Consider the following 21194-nt stretch of genomic DNA (forward strand, 5'->3'; position numbering starts at 1 on the left):
CTAATTTTCTGATATGATGAATTTGAGATTTTCATTTGTTGTCATTTGTAATCATCAAAATTAAACGAAATAAACATTTGAAATATATGAGTTTGTATGTAATGTATGAATATAATATACAAGTTTCACTTTTTAAATGGAATTACTCAAATCAATCTACTTTTTCATGATATTCTAATTTTATGACCAGCACCTGTACATTTAACGGAAGAAGGGGCTGCCACAGCTCTCCAAATGCACTGCTGATAAAACGGTTTACACTTTGATAGAAATCTGTGTTTCTGCGTAAATATCGTCTTAATCTGTCAGTTTACTATATACCTCCAAAAGGGCCATTTCTCACTATGTAAGTGTGTTAAAATGGACACCAAACACAGAAAGAGATCTGTCGAGCCCATTTACATCTTGGATGCACAATTTTCTGCTGGAGTCTGGTTTTGATCTCTTTATTTTATCAACTGACTGCACTAATTATTACTTGTTTAACAATTCAACCATAGGCACCAAGTAGAAGAGCTACACCTAAATCACTAAGGCTAGACATTTTTTTTAATCCCCGACTGATAAATAGCAGTGAACAGCTGCTTCAAAGTGTCCCGCTTTCTTTTTTACTTCAATCCACACAAGCAGCACCTTAATAAAGCTGACAAATGATGTACAGGGGTCATTACAAATGAGAATGTTTCCCCAGGCACAGAAACAGAGATTAGCTAAGAAGGGAGAAATATGAAAAAAAAGGTTTTATGAACACTGAGCTGGCAGAGCAGCGAGAAGGAACACGGTGCTTGATGCTTCACTTGAGACCAGGGTACATGCCTTAGGTAACAAATCTCTAAACCACAGGTCCAAATTACATTTCTGTGGCCATTATGTTTCACTGGGCTAATAATAATGTTTGAATTTGGACAAAACAACGGTAAGATGAGAGAGGAGGGAGAGTTAATAAGCAGAGGTGAAAGAGATCACAGGCACAGTGCTGAAAATGTCATGTGGGGAAGATGGGACTTTTTAATAGAAAACGACAGCAGCTTTCACTCACACACCACTCGAACATTTTCTTTCTTTCTCTTTTTTATAAAAGATTTAGAAAGTGTGTGAAATAAACCTTTAGTATATCACACTAAAACAGCTTTAGGTTTTATCAATGTTTGTCAGACGTTAATAAATTATTTCTTAGGATAAAAATTAAAACGATCCTTTGAGGTTCGGGGGTTTCTGAAATGCTTCATGAAGAAATCTAATAACAGACGAGACGGCCTTTAAAACAATTTAACAAAGAAAAGAAAAAATGGAAAATGGAATATTTTATTGTACCGGCACAATTTTCTTTTTCCATTTACTAGTATTTTCCCCAAAAAATAATTGATAAGACAGTTGTGTAGTTAATTAAATATATATAAATGTAAACTTCCTGAATTAAATACAAAAAACAATTTTCTATTGAGTCATTCTTGTTAGAAATACCAGATCATTTACTAGAATAGGGTCTACAAATACTGATCACAGAACGCAGAATTTTAGTAAGGGAATGCCAGCTGGTTTGACTAATTCTTCAAATGTCTAATTTCCTTTTATTAAGGAACTGAACTTCAGTTCTGGTTACGATGCAGGCATTTTGTGAAATGTGCGTCTTGATGATGTTACATAAAGGCAAACAAGAATGGATTATAAAGAAAGGTGTTTTTAGCAGTTAAGTTTCTTCTGTGAGAGAAAAAGCTCCCTTTGGTGAAGACTTGTGTTTTGTTGTCAGTCACACCTCGTTTTTTTTCACAAATACAAGACAACTTTAACTCACTGAGAGATAGCAGAAATCAAGAAAAAAAAGCATCACTTTAAAAGTTATTAAAAGCAAAAACCAGATGATTGATTTGAGGGCTGAGTCATTAGTTTAATTTTTTAAGACAACTTGGCTGATTGTGAACAGAAAACTTCACACAAATTATTTATTGTTCAAGACTTGTTTTGCAGTGATGCTATCCAAAACTTACTTCACATCCACAATAGGCATTACATCTGAAGTTGAGTGTGATCCACTGCTCTAAAATAATCCTACAAATGTTAGTAATCTTCCAATTATAATGTTTAAAAGTATTAAATCTTTAAAATCCCAACACTGACCGCCTAATTGTCCCTCTGATTTCTGTATTAATGAGCCATTAAGTGTTAAAATCCCTGTATAAGTGTCCAGGTGCTTGTGAAGAGGTCGACTTGTTCTTCTATAACACGATCATTTGCTTACTTGTTTTCTGCTCAAGGCAAGTAAAAATTATGGATTTTAAAATCCCAAAACCTTTATTTTTGTTGGATGCAAAATGTTGCTCTACTTACAATCTGGAGATTTGCCAGTTATGTAACATATGCAAAACACTATGTGTTATAGACAGAACTGAATAATTCAAACTACAGCACAGGGTAGTTCTTCATTAAGGGAAAATAGGACTTTGAGAAGCAGGGAGAGAGGGGGGAAAATGCTGCAAAGAACACATGAAGATATTTGGGATTTATTCTTGTTCAGTTTATACCAATCAAGTACAACCTTGGCAAAATCATGCGAGTGAGGATTAGGGTCTGCTGTGAAAATAAAATAAAAAGCCGAACAATTTAGTGACAACGTTATGACGCATGTTTTTCTTTGTAATAAATTATGCATTAGGGGATATGTGGATTCAACAAATGTAAAAATGGCAAACCCAGACGGTTCTTTGCAGATTTGTAGTCGTGCTTCTTTTTTTTGACTGTTCAGGGTGATAATGGCTACATCAATAAAGCAAAACAAGATAGGAATGTTTTGTTTATTATGTCAGAAACTAAGCAACAAGACTTTCCTGCAGTATAACCCACAGCTTGCCATTAGCTGTGAAGCTTTGTGTTTTATAATCAGGCTGAATTATGTCTGTCAGAAATTTATTAATAATTTAACAGTCATACAATTAGAACAGTGTGGCTTTTAATGTTTGAGGATGAATGGTTAAAATAATTCCTGTTATAACCAAAAGTATAAATATATTTAGACTAAACAAAATTATCATCGTAAACCTTAAACAATAAAACATGCCACCTCACACACAAACAAAACAAGAAAACAAGGTTGTGAGTTTAGACAGTTCAGTACTCTTTCTGATAAATGAAAGGAACACGTTTATAAATGTTTAGAAAGGTTTTACTGCGCTACAGATTTTATGGAGCAATAAGGTTTTCTACTTCTGTTTCTGCAGCTTAAATAAGCTCAGAAAAGTTTATTTAGCATCACTTAAAAATCATGCCACTAGTTTTGATCTGGTCTTTTTTTTTTTTAAATAACACTGAATTCTAAATTTGTAAGGGTTTGGAATCTCACTTGTACAAAATAAAATAATAAAAATCAAACAAAATATACACAAGAGTATTAACCCACACATGTTTTCCATGCAACAAATCCCACATCGAAGCTATGATGAAAGAGGAAAGCAAAAATAAATAAATGAAATTAAAGTGTTTGGGGTAGGAGATTTGTTATTGCTACTTAGAAGGCTTGCTGTCCCTCTATTGCCTCGTTTCCTCGCAATTTTCATCACCATCAAACACCAGGAGAGCAGGAGAGATCCAACGTGGGGAGGAGGGCTAATGATGTACAATACATTAAAAACAGGCAGATGGTGAAGCCGAGCAACAGACAAAGCCCCTCCACGGATACATTAGTGTCGGTTATTAGCCTGCACTGACAAATTGGTTTGTTTTCTATGTCTTTGATACAACTTACACCAATTTCACCCATCTCCTAATAGTGGGCACTTGCCAATGCTGGTTGTCAGAGTGACAGAGAAGAACCAATAGTAGAAGAAAAAACGAACAGAGCTGCATTTGCATAAAAGCAGCCGCTTAAACATATCTTTTAAAAGGTTTACATACAGAAACTGCAATATATTCAACAAAATATGTTGCTTGAGTATGCTGGGGTGAAAAAATAAATAAATAAAATAAGCCTTTGAGCAAAATCTACTGAAGAAACAAACAGAGCATTTTTGACACAAGATCTCTAAAGATGTTATTTCAAAACTGGGTTTTTCAGTTCCCTTACTCTACTTAAACAAATTTAGATGATTTACACTAACTGCTACTGACATTGTAGGAATCATACAGAACAGAAAATTTTAACTATATGCAAGGTCTGCTATATAACGCAAAGGTTACTGAGGGCAATGATTCTACACAACCATCACTAGAGAGCTCGAATGTATTTGAGATGACCAAATGTCTCCTCTGGACTTACCAGGCTCCAGATCAAGCTGGCAGAGGTACTGGGAGGTGCTGAGGGTGACCACAACCACGCGGTGCCTGAGGATGTCCTCCCTTGTGGGCATCTGGAAAGTGACATGTGTGCTGGAGATGAGACAGTACTGCTGGACCACTGGATGGACCGTCTTCACCCAGCGGTTCCTGAAGTATACCCTGGAGTGAACGACAAAAAAAAGCAGAAAAATGAGGACAAGAAGGATACAGCCAGGGGAAGACAAAGCAGAAATAAAAGGACAAATATCTGGCAATAAAAGGACAAATATCAGCAGATTTACGTCACAACCATGTTGCTTGTATTGTGAATAACAATGTGTACAATCTGGATTCATGTGAAACACATCCGACTGTTTATACGTTCTCTTTGCTTGGATGTGATCACAAAGACACAAAAACACAACCGTTACATTAGCTTGTCGAGACAGACGTTGCCTCCATTTCCCTGGTGACTACTGAGGTTGCTAAAATCTTTTTACAAGTCACTGATGCAGTGTAGTGAAATGGTCAATATCTCTGTGTATGCCTCAAGGTAGATCAAAGGGAGGAAAATTATTGAGTTCATCTCCCTAAAGTCAGCAAATGTCACCTTGCCTCTGCTGTGGGGCCGAAACAGCAAAGTTACTCAGCTGTCTGTGTTATACTGATGTATCAGTCTGACCGCAGGCCTTCCAATAGAAGCAATTCAGATGAAGCAGATGGAGGAGATGCTTTCTGACAAAGGTACACTTTGCTGACAGAGAAGCCACAGACAATATATTTTTAGTCAATCTAAGCGATAAGTTTAAGTGACAATATTTTGGTGGGAGTACATCCGTTTCTCACCCAAAGGTTTTGTACATTATTCATATGAAATGTGCTCCTCTAAGAGATAATATTTCACTGTATAAACATGTTCCAAATGTTGGGTTTTCAATTTTTAATTTTTGAGTCTGTAATGACCCAAATGTGCAGAAGCTACAAAATTATTCTGACAAGTTCTTCTCTAAATGTTCTTAAGGTTTAGCACACAAATACTCCAACTGCTCTACTGCAAAAAAAATGTAAGCTTGAAACACTAAGAAAATTTACCTTACAGTATTACTTCTAAGATGACAATGTAAATTTCAATAGCTATGGACAGTGCATGCAAATACACACAGTAGATAATATAAGGTGATGTCCAAAACCTAGGAATGGGAAAGGATTTTCAAAACTTTGAAGTCGTCAAACTATAGAAATTTTAATATCTTAACTTGCATCTTGATCAGTAACTGTCTTTTCCTCCACCACCTCATCTTAATTTGCTTTTACTACTACCACAAGGCGACAGTAAATCACCTAATTGTTTGCCAACAGAAAGTGTTACATGAGATGTTTTGGGCAAAAATCCTCAAAGTGGTAAAAATTATCTCTAATAAAGGGAATCTGAACAGTACTTTGCTTGGCTGTCAAAAAATGTGTTCCTTAGCCCAGTGCATTACTATACCTGAGAGGTTTGGCATGCTCATTGCCTGCTTCAACATATGGATGAAGATAGTCTTTAATGTAAAGGTCAGCCGCACTGTTGGAATGAGTGCAGATCAGAACCCTGCAGACAGAAAAGACAAACGACAGCTGCAATGAATCATAAAGCACAGTGACACAAATCTGAACTCTCAAACTGAATGAAAGAAAAAATAAAAGGAAAATACGTCTGAATTGTGGTTGTAACCTCATTGTAACAGAATAAAAAAATGGAAATATATATTTTTATTACACACAGTCATTGTAGGTTAAATGTAAACAGTATATTGTTTCAAAAGAAGCTGAACCTTATATGCAGGTTTTGAAACAACACATTAAAATAAAAAAGTTTTTATTAAATAAATGGGTGACAAAAACAGAACAAGTCAGTGAGTTACATGTAAGAAAACATGTAAGATTTAAAAAAGAAAGCGTTCATTCAAATTTTATTCTTAGGCTTGTTTAAAACATATTTAATATAGAATTAAAGAGGATTAAAAATGAAATCAAAAATGAATATTACATTGCTTCACATTTTTACTTTAGCATTACATACACGCCCTGCTTCCTACTGAAAAACAAAATGTTAGTTCCAGTTCGGAGCGGCTGTCTGAGATATTGCGTTCATTTTTCATAAAGACCAGGGAACAATTTACTTTATGGTGCTACATTGCTTTGCTTCAAACTCAAGAAACTGCGGAATTTCCTGTGGGTATCTGCACCCAGTAAGGGAGCTCACTAATGAAGAAAAAATGCCAGTCGAGAAAATCGTGCGATGTTTTATTGATGTACAACACCAAGGCTTGTTGAAGTGACATAGCTTGACTGACTGACTGACTGACTGCCCTGAAGTACACAAAGATTTCTATTATAGCCCAGCAAGTAAATTGTTTTCGAACCAACCATGTGCACTAACATCAAACGACAAATACCCATCCAGATGACCAGCACACATTTTGTTCAAGCGATGAAGCACGGCACAGAGTGAAGCATATCCAAGCAGTCAGCACGAACAGAGGCTGAGACAAGCATTTACACACACCACAGAGATTTAACGTCTTATTTTTGAATGTCAAACCCATGGCAGCCACTGGCCTGAAGCTACAACCAAGGCTAAATATGGCATAGAACCACTACCACCTTTCCCATCTCCTATATTTGACCTCCATAACCATCTGACATATGTTTGCTTGTAATCTGCAACTTTAAAAGCTGTTTAAAAAGAAGTGACCGATTAAACCCAGTGATGTTAAAAAAAACCCAGATAGTATAGGATAATTATAGTATTCTAGTACTGTTTCAAACTTGTACAGTTGTGCTGAAGCTGAATTGTACTGCAGTGTACCATAAAGCCTGTATCCACTCCGTGCAATTCTGAACAATTCATAGCTTGGTTTTCCTAAGTATAATTCTTGTCCCTTTTGGCACAACAATTATACAACAATGTATAGGGATTAAAGCAAAAAAATATATCTTTTGACAGAAAATGTATCTGTGCTAGCTATCCTGAATTCTTTTTTATTTTTTAAAATGTCACAGTTCCAATTCTCATCCTTTATCTGGTCTTCAGATTGGAAAAAGAGAAACTTGAAGTTATTTTAGTGATGTGATTTTTTTTAGACAAAGAAAATTTTGCATTAACATCCTGCCATGAATTGAAGGATGGCGTGGTGCGCGCGTGATTCATTTAGGGTCTGGATGTGATGGGGTGTGGAGAGGAGGAGGCTTTCATTTCAGTCTTCAATATCACCAGAAAAGGTTGCTTTTCTGTAAAATAGTCTTTAGAGGTGCCTGAAAACTCGCTAAATGTAGAGATAAAGTCTCTAAATTAGCAACGATGCCTATACCCAGGTCCGCCCTGCACTGCTCCGATTTTCTAAACTTTGGCTCTGGTTCGCTATATTTGCTGAAAGCAGCGCCAGTTTAATCCTGCATCATAATTACATTTGATAGCTTTAACGGTTGGTTGCTTTTTCCCCTTCATGCAAGTCAAGTCATTGGGTTTGAAGACAACTAAAACAAGAGGAAATGAACATACCTGCTGTTGTCCTGTCGAAGGATGTGCTTGACAGCCTGTGCCAGGGTGAAGGTCTTGCCGGTACCATAGGGCCCAATGATGAGAATTGGGGGCAGGTGGACAGAAACTGGTGTGGTGATGGCCAAAATGGCTTCTTTCTGCTTGGCATTCAGACGGGGATCCAGCTGCTCGTCCCATTGCCTGAGAGTACAGGGTAAATGAAGGGATCGTTAAAAGAGTAGATGGATATTTAATTAAACTTTCTGTGTCATAGTAACTACTTTCTAACATACAGAAAAAACACAGCCCTTCACAGAGGATGATGAACATGTCAGACAGTCTGTTGGTCTAATTAACTTCAATGAGACAGAAATAAAAATGAGGAAGTTAAGAAAATTTGTTGCACCTAATGATAGCAAAAAATATGCACGCAGACTTGACCATGAGGTGGACATGCAAAAGAAATTAGTGAACCAAACAGAAAGAAAAGATGTGAAAATACTAGAAGATGCTGGAAACGGAAAGAGAGAGTTGAAGGAAGTGGGTAAGAAATGAAGGACAAACCATACTAGTATTTCACTAATCACATATATTATTTTCTATAGCTTTTTAACTCAGAAAAGTAATAAAAAAGATACACATCTCAGAATCTAGAAATGCTGTGAGTCCTCAAAGCAGCTGATACAGCTGATCTGTCCATGCATTATGCACATGTTTACACATTTCACATGTACAGAGCTGAATAAGTTGGACAGGATGTTGTGCCTGTTGGTCTGGTCTGCTCGAGTCGGGATAATCTGAGTTTCCCAATTTATGCATTAACATTTGAATATCCACCACAGGATGGCTGCTTATGAGTTTTACCGTAAATCTACAAGAAACTGACACTTTCCCAACGTCATAACAAACAGCGGCACGTGAATACTATGAAATAAAACAGCACACAGTACATGCACGTGGGTGGATGTATGTACAGAACAGAAGAGTATGTGATCATCTGCACATACTTGTGCATCAGTGAGTCATTGCACATATAGTGCGTCTGTCTCCAAGCATCACTGTCCTCATTATGAAGTCTGCATCCTCTGAAGCTGTGAATCCACCAACACCAATTGATTGAACTCCAACTGAGACATGGTTGGGGGGATTTCTCCGTGTGTGTGTTTATATGTGTGGGTGTATCAGATCAAGACGTACCATCTGGATTTAGAAATGCCTAACCCTTTTTTATGTTGACCAAACTTTTTTGTCGTTTGGCTTCCACCAATTCCTTCTGACAAAACAAATCAGAAAAATTAACTGCTGGCATAAAGAAAAACAATTTTTTTTTCTATTTTGTTTTTTGTAAAGAAGCAACATTGTTGTAACAATAAAGATTAATTTGCAAAGTCCAACGTATATTAGGTTTTATTAACAAATCTAATAATTCTGTTGACCAGAACAAGGTAGGAGAGTAGGATCCTTTTAAAGTACTGCACTAAATGTTTATTTAATAATTATTTACGCATTTAATTTTTTAGCTTTTGATTAGTCTCCCTGTGGAGATTTCCTCCCAAATAACTTCCCTTCAATTCCAAATCCCCAAACCATTTGATGCTTTAATATTTCATTCAAACAGTATACGTTTTGTAAGGGTTTGTGGATTGTTCAGATATAAAATGATGCACCATAAAATTAAAATTCCGACCACTGCCATATGGAAACTACGGGCTTTAACTTATTCCAAGTTTACTTTTTGCCTTCATTTTAGCAAAACACGTTCACAATTTCTTAATAAAACAAACACCGACATGAATCCTGTTCTAGAGCCCAAATAGAGCTGAAGCCAAAGAAACCCCACAGGGGATTATATTTGACTTTGGCTCTTGTCAATAAAGATTACTGCCTCTCTTCCCTCACCTGTTCAACTGCAAAGAGAGATACTGTTTGTAAAACTGAAAGGAGCTGAAAGCAATTCTAAATGGCCAGAAAGTCAGCAAGGTGAGGGATATTCACTCAGCTCTTAAAATGAAGTGAAGTTCCTCCAGTAGGGAGATTTGTCAAACTAACAGGATGTGCAGGTATTAAAGTTTCTGTATAATAAACTTTTTCAGGATTAGCTACATTTACTGTGTAAAAAAATGTGTGCATTTCCTGAGAACAAACATTTCCCTCTCCTTTTCTTCAACAATATAAAAGCCGACTCTCCCAGTTAGTGCAATTCTTTCAAATAGAAGACATGATTACAACTTTTCTTAAACATTCATGTTTCCCCAACAGTTTCTCATGTGCGTAGGTATTAAATGTAATTATTTTTTCTGTTCAAATGTTTTCACCAATTCAATTCATTTTCAAGAAGATGCCACGACCAAAGAAGATACTGATTTACTGCGGGTGAACATTTTGTTTTGTATAAATAAAAATGGTCAAAAGTATATTTTTTATCAAAGTATTTGTTAGCAAATTTTGAATGTACACAACTTGAATTAAATGTGATTTTTTTCATCACTGGTGTGTACTTCTGTTTCCTGTTTTAAAGTGTGGATTATTTTAAGCACAAAGCGTTACTGTCTCACCTACAGCACCTGATTTTCAGATCATTCATCAATAAATACTTCAGTTTACAGCTAAAAATATACATTGTCCTTCAGCATTGTTCCATTGTTCAAACAAGTAAGTCACATTATGAATTATGGACCGTCTAGTTGTGGCAATTAATTTAGACAATCATTTTTGTAAATTACGTGTAACACAGTTCAAATGAAAACTTCACCAGGTCTTGTTTTCAAAGCGACCTACATATTCATAGATGCAAAACCAACGCTCATCTTTGTGATGAGTTCATGGTCTTTTCAGACTCATTTAACATCTTTTTTTTTTTTTTTTTAAAGCATCCTCTGTGACAAATGTGTCAACCTTTTAGACAAACCCTCAGCAGCATGGCACCATGAATGCAAGTTATTGATTCCATACGACTGGCACAAATCTCTCATTTTGCGGACAAAGCGGGGCAAGCTTTTAACAAGTACAAAGTGTTACTCTTATGGTTCGACAAACAAAGACATTTGATGGTTGACTGTTGTCAGAATGGCTCAAAAACCGGTATATGAGTTTATGTGCATGTGTGTGTGTGACGGCGGCAGGAAAGCTACCTGTTTGGGCTCCAGGGGATGGTGGGGACCTGACCGATGTCAGGGAAAAGGATGCCGTTATCTTTGATGCGATCCAGAGCATAGTGCATCTCACACAGCGGCAGTCTGTTGAGCTGAAACTGGAGCTCCACCTGACAAAGGGACACCACAAAATGCTTTTTAACTTCAAGTCAGAGACGTTATGTTACATGCAACACAATTCAAGACCCAACAGACCAACAGGACACGTAATAGTAGCTGATTCAAATCATAACTGATGGTCTTTGGTTTTCAACTCAAACAAATGACTTCTTTAATGATTATTAGAGAATCCAAATTTATTTAAAAATGCATGTAAAACATATAATGCAAAGCACCACTGTAAAAAGGTTTTAAATATGAAGTAGATGACTTTATAATTTAATATTAGAATCTTACCAGTAATCATTTTTACTGGGACTTCAAATCTAAATTTGTTACAAATTTATATCTATTTTAATAAACCTCAAATACACACATCTGGATGTATTTCTATATTTGAGATTTCTGAAGAATTTATGTCTACAGAAATAATTTAACCAGTCATCCACATTTTAATGTATTCTTTTTTTTTTTACAGTGATGAGTTACTAAGAGGTTTGTTTTTAGGCCTGTGATATTGTTCAGCAAGGGAAAAATAAAAGAAGGAAAACAGTTAAAAAAAAATAGAACAAGAAAAAAATGAGGGCAAAAACCAAGAAAGGAAGGCAAATATACAAGTAGAAAAATAAATGCATATGATGATTTGAGAATAAAAGCTTCAAAGCTTTGTGAAATAAAGATCTAAAGAGATAGAAAGTAGCATGTGAGCAGGCATTAAGAGCCCATTCAGAAGAAAAAATATATACTCCCACAGTGAATGAGGGCTGTTTTATAACATAGTGTCTCGTTTCTTATGCTGCTGTTCAGACTGGAGAAGAGAGAAACATCGAGCTGCAGCTGCTGATAGTAGAAAGTCATTAAAAAATGATTCAGCTCTACCAAACAATGTCAGGATGATAACCTATCATTTCAAATTTGGTTAGGAAATTATAGGAGGGGAAAAAAGCCAAAGGTTGAACAAAATCAAAATCAAAAACTTAGATGATATTACAGCCTTTTCCACATCTTTTTTTATTTTACAGCATCTACCTATTACGGTGCAACAGAAGGACCCCCTGGTTGAGTCCAGTGGAACCTGTACCTGTATTTCTCTGTCGGGCAGCAGACCCAGCTCATCACAGCAATCCTTACAGATCCTCAGAAAGATGTACTCCTTGGTCTTCTCCTCAATCACAGCCTCATAAACACGCTCTTTGACTCCAGAAGGAGGCTGGCTGCTGACCCCCTCCCGGCCCAAAGGCAGCACCAGAACTGAATTCACCTTGGTCATCACTAGTCGCCCAGCCAGCGTGTCCTGGCAAAAGAAAAAACACAGTTTAGAGAAGTTGGCTCTTAAAAAAGGTAATAAGGCAAATACCCATCTAGCAAAACAGTTGCTACTGCAGACAGTTTGGTTACCTCAGAAAGTGTTTCAGTGAGTTTGAAGCGTGCAAAAAGCTGTCCGTTCTGAGCATACTTGGCTCCCACAGAAATGCCAGTTAGCATGAAGCTAGTGACCAGCTGCATGTTCACTTTGATGTTAAACCTGGGGCAAAAACAGGAACACAAGGAATGTATGAAAAACACAACTCAAATATAAAGACATACTGAAACACAATCAGCAAAAAACCTGAAAAATTATTTAGGTTAGATGTTTTTTTGGGAAAACAAAACATAGCTTATATACACATCTCAATTCCGTTCAAAATAGTTTGAGTTTCGAAAATGAAAATGATGAAACAGGAGGAAATACTCTTAGAAACTTTGATGGATGATTGACATAACCAGAGAAAGTGATATATTCTGTTTTTATATGGAAACTACTTGCGTAACACAACCAAAGCAACCATTAGGTTTGCTTTAAATTGTTTTGCATCAGCTCTCTGTCAAGAGTCTGCTCGAGAAACTTCACAAAAAGCAAACAACCAAAGTCTCTTGACTTTACATAACTCACACCATGCTCACTTTAAAGAATCTGCTGACGTCTTTGGACCTCTTGACAACAAACAGAGTAGAGAGGGCATATTCTTATTGCATGGATGTGAAGACTTAAAAAGCTCTTAATGACAAGCTACATGCAGATTCAAGGAAATCCACATTTTACAGAAAATGTACTGAAACTCAACCAGCCATAAAAAGCATCATCGAGTGGAGGTCGTTTATATGAACAATGGAAATAATGGATAAAAGGAATTCACTGCCACAGTTCTGACAAGAGTAAAGAAAGAGACAATTAGGCACTGAAGGACATTCTATTTTAATTAATGTACTGATGGTAAGAGGGAACAAACTTATAAGAAGAACCTTGTGAAGGAGCAGGTGGGGAACTTTAAAACAAAACAAAGGTTTAGAATATATAAAAAATGTGTGTCCCCTCAAATCAACTCAATAACTTTAGATGTATAATTAAAATACACTTAATGAAGCTGTGAGATTCACACACCAGCTTTCATACTGCTAATTTTTGAGGGTTAAGTCTGACACCTTGTGGTGGATCGATGTTTTTACACACCGAATACTTAAACCAGCCAACAACTGATAATATTCATTTTGCTGAACACAATCTAAACAGGATCAAGCATCAAGGGTGTCTTTATGTTGCTGGACAGCTAGTACTAATCAAAAATTGTCCAAAATATGCTGGAAAGGCATGGAAACAGCTCTAGATCACAAAGTTATGGTTTCAGACAAAGAGGCTCCAACGTTCCAACAAAAACAACAAATTTAATAACTTAACAAGGTCTGAATAGAATAAATTAATACAAAAGTACAAATAGTTGATTAAATGCTATATATCAGCACTTTACCCGATTAAAAAAAGGGCAAATAAGTGGCCAATCCTTATTTTTTGTATTTTTTTTTAACTTAATCATCAGTGTTTTCATCACCTATTAAAAGAACAGAGATTTATTAGGTGGATTTGGAATCTTAAAATCTCTGCTGAGAAGAACTGTACTCACTTGCTGACTTCCTTATACTGAGCAATCTCTTCTATGTAGAGCAGGTCATGCAGTCGCGCCTGGTAGTTGTCTTTGGTCAGAGTCTTGTCCAGGACTGACTGGGTGAAGAGCTGGTCGGCTGACAGAGGGATCTGGTAGCGGGAAAGGAGGCTCCGCTCCAGATCAGCCAAAGTCTCATTGGAACTGAACTCTACAATGGTCTTACACGAAGAGTCCCAGCGCTTCGCAGTCATCAACAGCTGCTGCCTGGCTGCCATTAGGTGCTCCAGGTCTGGAACACACAGAACAGGAGAATGCAGCAAAGCATTACCATCTTTAAATGATAAAATCATTTTTTATTTCTCTATATGCACTCTTTATTACATCTCTAGTTGCACTGCCTTGACTGTACCTTCAATGGAGGCAGCATCCACCATGATCCGCTGCATCAGCACAGGCTCTGAGCCGAAGTCAAAAACAATGGTCTGTCTGAAGGTACCAAAGATCTCTGTGCTGAAGCCCACTGCTATTTTGTAGACGCAGTGATCAAGACCATTGTCTGTTGCCACTGCCAAAAGAGCAGAGTAAAGTAAAGTGAAACAGCTCACAGATCCAGTCTTACCAGACTTTTGTTGTTTGCTAAGGAAACTTCCCATTTTTAAAAAAGTTTGCAATTTAAAATAACTAACTTTAAAGCAAGTAGTAGCACCATTACAAAATTAAGAACCCCCCTTCTTGATCATGATGACAGATGAATATACAAACCAGTTTCCTCCCCTGGAGTCCATTCTTGGCAGGCACTGGGAACAGGTTGGAGGCGGTCCCCAGTTGACACGCCTGTGATGAAGAAGTGTGGTCGATGGGCATCGTACAGCAGAGCAATGCGGAACAGCTTTCTAGCCGGCTAGTACGAGAGCAAAAGAAGAGGAGAATCAGATCATTCAAAATATATGAAGTGGGAGACGAAACCAAGTACGGACACATCCAAAAAAAAGATCCATTCAAACAAAATACAAAACGCTTCATCCTACCTTGCACAACAAGGAAAAGATCCAGGAGTGAGAGGATTTTTTGGTGATGACGGTAACAGAAAGGCTGGAGCTGGTCTCTACAGTCACTCCCTCTAAAATGTCACTTAGCTGGAAGAAGGTAATACACACATTCAAAAATAATCTTTGTGAACTTTGTCAAATCGAATGCTACTTTTGGAAGCATAGTTCACAAAAGCATAAAATACTATAAAAGTTTGTATCACAGCACACATGAAACTCAACAATTAAACAGCTGTGAATGTTACCTTTGTTTACTGTAACAACTGGATAAAATGTACTGTTCTTTGCTACTCTTCATCAGTTTGTGTTCACAGCATTCACTGAAGAAAACTAATGTCCGTTAGGAGTAAAGTCACAGAGCTGCTACAGTATTACTGTAGCAATAACTGAAGAAATGCACTCTAGAACAAGAAAGCTTTCAAAAGTCTACAAAATAAAACTATTTCTGAAAAAATGAGAAAAGATCAAGAACTATTTTGTTCTGAATTGTGGAATTATAATATTAGGTCCTGTCTTATTATTAATGTTTTAGTATGTTTTTGTTGAAGCACAGTTAATGTCTAATAGCTACTGGACTCTGTTATATTGTTATGAAAATAAAGTGCTTTATTTTGAAAGTAAACTACCACAGAGCAATGCTTATGGCAGCTGGCTAATTATGATGCTTTCTTTGCATTTACTCTGCAAACCAGATCTGCTACAAGTGTATGTAAGGTTTATTGTTGGAGGTAGCTTAGTCCAGAACTACAAATTATTCTATACACACAAAAGTACATTTCAACTAATGTACTTTTCAGCACTAATCAGCTGATTAGTGTGATTCATTCAGGCTGGCATCCAGATTTTCAAAGTTTTCAATCTGGCATTCCTCTGGCACACTCAGTGTCTCAAACTACCTGCTCATTTTATAGGTTTTTTAATATAATTTCATATATTTGTCCTTTTTTATTAATATTAATGCTTTGCTAAGTGGTAAGAAAACATTTTTTTGGTGGTGTGACAAACTGCTGTTTATCAAACTTCATAATATCTCAGTTTATGAGGTATGAAACAGAATTCTGACTTCAGTGAAGTATTTTGAAGGTTTTCGACAGAGATGCTCCCGCACTTGCATGAGTCACAAAATCACTCACCACTTTCTCCGGGGAAAGAGAGTTCATCCACTTTTCTATTAGGGTTTCCATGTAGTTCTCAGTAAAGTGCTTGCTCTCCTGCTGCTGTTTGAGGCGGATGAGTCGCGAGGCATAACGTTTCTGCCACTCCATCAACTCCTCCTGCGAGTGAGCTGACGTACACTGGGCCCCGTATCGACACAAGCCCTGCTCCAAGAACCTGTGAAAAAGATTTAACAGCTTACTAAGGTTGTGTTAGAGCAAAGAATAACTAAATCTGTTATACATTAATTTCTGGGGGTTTTTCACAAATGTTACCACAGAGTTATGTGTATATTGTCAGCGTCTACATGCAACAAGATAAAGACCTAAAGTAAAAGACGAAACAAATATAGATGCTTCAACACAGGTGGAATTTAGGATTTCTTGTTCTGTGACATGCATAAATTTATAATATTGATTAAATACAAGTTTGTTCCAAGATGAAAAATGGTTCATTATTGAGACAACTGGCAGGAGCTTCAGTCACAAAAATAATGGGTGTGATATTTAAAGACCAGAGTTTAGTTTCAATTTTTAAGAAAGCCCAAAGTAAGCAGAATCAGAAATTCTGCTCGACAAAAACAAGTCTGACGAGTGCAATTATCGTGAAATACTGTGATATAGAAAGTAAAACTGTAGAGCAATTTTTTCTTGCATGACTGTTATTCTGACTGAAGAAGCCGAGATTGTGTGAATAAATTCAGTTCATTGTGAATTCATTCCATGGCGCAAGACTTTTTTTTTTTTTTTGGTATGGTAGAAGAGCATAACTGTCCCTTTTTACAGAGAGGCGTGCATATGTGAAAGTTCAAAATGAACGAAATGTGTCAAACTTCAGAGAAGTGCTAACTGGTGATACAGATGAGTCACCCTTCGCCATATTCTCATCAAATGAGTGTGCGTCTGTGTGGCTTTCAGAGAGGGCGATTTTAGACCGAATGCTGTGGTATATTTGGACAATTTGATGGCATTTTCAGGTCAACTTTCCCCCTTAAACATAAAAGCACTACAGGTAAAGACAAAGTAATTCTGAAACATAACCTTTATCTCTTACTGAGACAGAATCTGTCTGTCTTGGGGTGACAAAAGTGTTTCAGTGAATCTTAAAACAGTGAAACACATTACTGTCATGACCTCCAACAAGATTAGTTGTATTATTACACTACAATTAGACTCAGAATTTGGAATGGTGGATGTGATTTGTTAATTGTTTTGGTATTTTCTGTTTAAGAGAAGAAAAAAAAAAACTCTTCATTTCATACTCATATGTGAACTAAAGAGAGTTCATAATACCTTTTACAGAGAGTGTACTCCTCACTGCTGGTGACTCCTCTAGGAGGGGGCCGGAACTGCCAGCCATCTTGGACCTCTGTCAATAAACAAGCCAAGCAATCAAAATAAAACGGTGCTAAAAACTAAAGAGCATGTTGGCTTCAGTCTGCTGGAGAGTGTTAAGATAAGACTCAAGAGACCAACTGAGTGTAAACAAAAAGGTTCACAGAAATCATATCTAGTGTAAAGTGAAATCTACAAATTCGAAGAAATATTAAAACCAACTTATTGTCCAGATTTGCTCACCTTCGTCCTGGTCATCTGTGTATTCCGGGGCCATCTCTCTTTTTACAGCCTGATTTGAGATGAAACAGTTGGGGGTTAGAGGACGTGGAAGCAGAAGATTATCATCGTTATTGTGTAAATCAGAGGCTTAGCCACATACATTACAAACATTCAATAAACATGAAAAGCATTTTAATTAGTGTTGAAATCTAGCAATAAAATGGAGTTATAATTTTTACATGCAAACATAATTACATCTAATGGCAAGAAGATACTGAAGAGCTTAGGCAGGAAGAAAAGAAACACAAGTATGCTGTAAAACCACAACCCTTCAGTGTAAGGATTTACCTCTATTTCGGAGAAGAGCATTTTTAATCTGGTCAAGTCTTTTGTAACAATGCCATTCTGTGCCGGAAGAGAGGAAGGACCTTCAATTAGACTCAACAGCATTAAGAACTTTTCGTACACCATAGTCATTCTTTGTTCTTTTATAACAACTATTCTGCTTTATCACAATTAAATTATGCATTGCAAAAGTTTGCTTATTAAAAAGTCTAATTCATCCCAGCAGGAAAATTGTTTCATGAGACCGTCAATGCCCCCAATGTGTAACATAGAAAATACAAACTTGTGACGCTTTTTGCTCGAGCTATATACGTTTTTGGCATGTTTGCAAGTTGCTTTTTCAATTTGTCACTTCTGTGGGTTGAGTCCCTTCCAGTAACTGACACCATGTGACAAATATAAAGAATGTTCTCTGAAAATGTCACTTGAGTGAGTGGTGATCTGAGGGCTTTTACTGTGAAAGATGCCTTTCTTTTCCCCTTATCATCAAGCCTTTTTTTGTGTGTAGTGCAATGCTTTGACAATATTTATATAGAGCCAATAAACTTTTATTTTAAAAGAAAATGGCAATTTAGATAGTAATTTAAATTTAGGCAAAAACATGCATTTTCCAATAATAACACACAGAGGAATGTACCCACAGAAAGAACGGACCAAAAAATTAAATTTTGCTTTCAACAGCTATAATATTCTTGCTTTAACATCTAATTCTTTTCAGTGTGTAGCCTACATGTATGCACAGATTGTATGAAATGCACATTAATGCACATACCAGTGGCTCTCCATACAAGGCTTTAGATAGAATGATTGCCACCTCCTCCAGGCTCCCGTCCAACAGCATGGAGCGCAAACTAGCCCGTAGAGAACCATCTCCCCGGGCAATTTCTTCTGCCAGAACTGCAACAGAATGAAAATGACAGTTTGAACAGGTGGAAAGACAATTATATTAACCAGTTAGGTTTCCCACAGGATGAGTAATAAATCTTTAAGTTGGCTCCCAGGAAAAAAAAAAAAAAAAAAAAAACCAAAGATGCTAAGTTGTAGAACATCCTGTCCAGAATGATAGGCCACAGCAGTTCCCTTTTATACTAGATTTTTTTTTTTGTATAAAAATCAGGCTTCTGTATGAACATCTGTATTTGAGGCATAAACTTTGACCAGTGATTTAAACAACACTGAAGACATTTTCATAAATGTACTACAATTCTAAAACTGAGATGTTCTAAAATGGTGACATACAAGGAAATAAATCTGAAAAATTTGCTCCAAGACCTCTTGGCACATTTTTTTACTCAAACACCTTAGTAAAATCTTGAATTTTCTGGATTCCAGACAATTTTACTGGAACCAACTGCTGCTTCATGTTTTCATCTGCTGAGCACCATGTTGCTCATCAATAAGTGACAGCAGGAAAAAAAATGCATTGCAATAAACTGCATAACATTATTATACACACATGGGATCGATATCCACACAGAAACAACAATTAGGAGCTTTACTGGGGGAAATATTGAAATTTTCAGTTTGATTTACTACTCACCGTTTTTGCAGTCTTCATCTGCTTCGTCATAGTTTTTCTGTTGGTGAAAGGAAGAAAAAATACAATAAATATTGTTATTATAGTTTTGAGTCTTTTACAATAATATTAAATAGTTTCTATGAATTGAAAGCTATAGAGACTAGTGTAATTTCCATGTATATTTGCAAATAGTGAGTACCCCACATCATAATTATAACCCTTGATTAAATACATTTTTTAAAGAATTCTCAAAGACAGTTTCCCAGAAAAAAATAAAAATAAAAAATTCCACTCTTTGATCATAGATTACATGCATCCCAATACTTGGAGAAGGCCACTGTCCTCACCAGCTGAAGAAAGGCAGCAATTCGGTAGAGCAGGGCACGGCTGCGAAGGGGGGCGACTGCCACAACGGATGAGGGGTTTGGCAGGACAGGGCCACTCGAGGGTGAGCTTTGGGGTGCAAGAACCACCAGGGCATCTGTGCTGTGGGTGACTGCCGCCTCGTACTCCCGCCTGGCTAACGATTTGCTGGCTTCTTCACATGACTTCTCCGCTCTCCTGTCTGCCATGACTCAGGGACAAAACGTCTGGAAGACAGAAAACCAGCATTGAACATCCATCCTAATATCAGATCAGAGCTTTTCTTACTCTGGCTTTTGGTAAAGGTACACTCCCATAAAAGGGTCAAACCCCCGAGCAAAATGCAACTAACAATGAGTGCCTAACTTTTCAGTATCAGGTCATGTTACAACACATGTACTGTATGCAGCTTTTCAATTAAAGGAATAGTTCGGCCATTTTGAATTAATGTTCTGTCAGAGTTATCAATAGTTAGTACCACAAAAATCAGCCTGAGACTCCTGACTTCTTCATACTCTGTGTTCAATGACTGATGTCACAGCTGATAAGGTACTAAGTATTGATATCTATTTGACAGAGTAATGCTTCAAAATGGCTATGCTATTTCTTTAAGGTCTAGAAATGGATCTTTGAGTTTAGGACAAAAACAAATAAATAAATCTTACGTTGTTATACTTAAATGCTTAGAACTGATTGGCTAAAAAGGTAAGAAGATAACTCAGTTACATTGGTTAACTTATATCTGAGTCCCCACAATCCATGAACTTAAAAAAAAGCACATCTGAGAAAGTTCTGATTGGACCCAGACTTACATGAAGATATGTAGGTGCAGATAGTCTCTTTCATATAGTTTGGTAGTTTGCTGCTTTGTAACTTCCAGTGGATGAAGCATTATTAGTAGTTCGCTTTCATTATCTTCACAATGACAAAACAAACTCAAACTCTGTACTCGCACTGTGCAAGTACAGCGGGTCAGTGAAAGGTTTCAGGTTTCTTTACAAGTTTCATTGCCTAACAGTTACTGTTTTTATAATTGTTGACACAAACTCTGAGTTGAGGGTATCTCTAAAAGTCCAGCACAATTAATGCATGGCTGAGCGAGTGAGCAAAAATATAAATTCCTTTACTGAAAGGAGGAAAATAAAAAAGACAGACACTGCATAAGATTTGTTTTCTAAACTGAGTAAAAATTGATTTAAGAATAGGCAAAAAAACCCAAAATATAAGCTATACTAGACTTCCACAATTTTAAGAACTGCTCTTG

The 21194-nt window shown here is 36.7% G+C and overlaps 1 protein-coding gene across 1 annotated transcript in view; it reads right to left on the reverse strand.

Annotated features, from left to right (window-relative positions):
- Window positions 1-21194, reverse strand: part of helz (helicase with zinc finger) — a 49012-nt gene that overhangs the window by 23979 nt on the left and 3839 nt on the right. The window contains exons 2-18 of the mRNA XM_017435198.3: window positions 19915-20157; window positions 19589-19625; window positions 18821-18945; window positions 18052-18108; window positions 17725-17773; window positions 17440-17515; window positions 16126-16324; window positions 14972-15079; window positions 14706-14844; window positions 14353-14508; window positions 13962-14232; window positions 12421-12547; window positions 12104-12316; window positions 10903-11033; window positions 7793-7972; window positions 5738-5839; window positions 4250-4428 (exon numbers count right to left, since the gene is read on the reverse strand). Of these exons, the coding sequence (XP_017290687.1) occupies window positions 4250-4428; window positions 5738-5839; window positions 7793-7972; window positions 10903-11033; window positions 12104-12316; window positions 12421-12547; window positions 13962-14232; window positions 14353-14508; window positions 14706-14844; window positions 14972-15079; window positions 16126-16324; window positions 17440-17515; window positions 17725-17773; window positions 18052-18108; window positions 18821-18945; window positions 19589-19625; window positions 19915-20139 (2374 nt within the window). The 5' untranslated portion in view covers window positions 20140-20157. The remainder of the gene's footprint in view (window positions 1-4249; window positions 4429-5737; window positions 5840-7792; window positions 7973-10902; window positions 11034-12103; window positions 12317-12420; window positions 12548-13961; window positions 14233-14352; window positions 14509-14705; window positions 14845-14971; window positions 15080-16125; window positions 16325-17439; window positions 17516-17724; window positions 17774-18051; window positions 18109-18820; window positions 18946-19588; window positions 19626-19914; window positions 20158-21194) is intronic.

This window comes from Kryptolebias marmoratus, linkage group LG3 (assembly GCF_001649575.2).
Source record: "Kryptolebias marmoratus isolate JLee-2015 linkage group LG3, ASM164957v2, whole genome shotgun sequence".
In the NCBI taxonomy this organism is placed as follows: domain Eukaryota; kingdom Metazoa; phylum Chordata; class Actinopteri; order Cyprinodontiformes; family Rivulidae; genus Kryptolebias; species Kryptolebias marmoratus.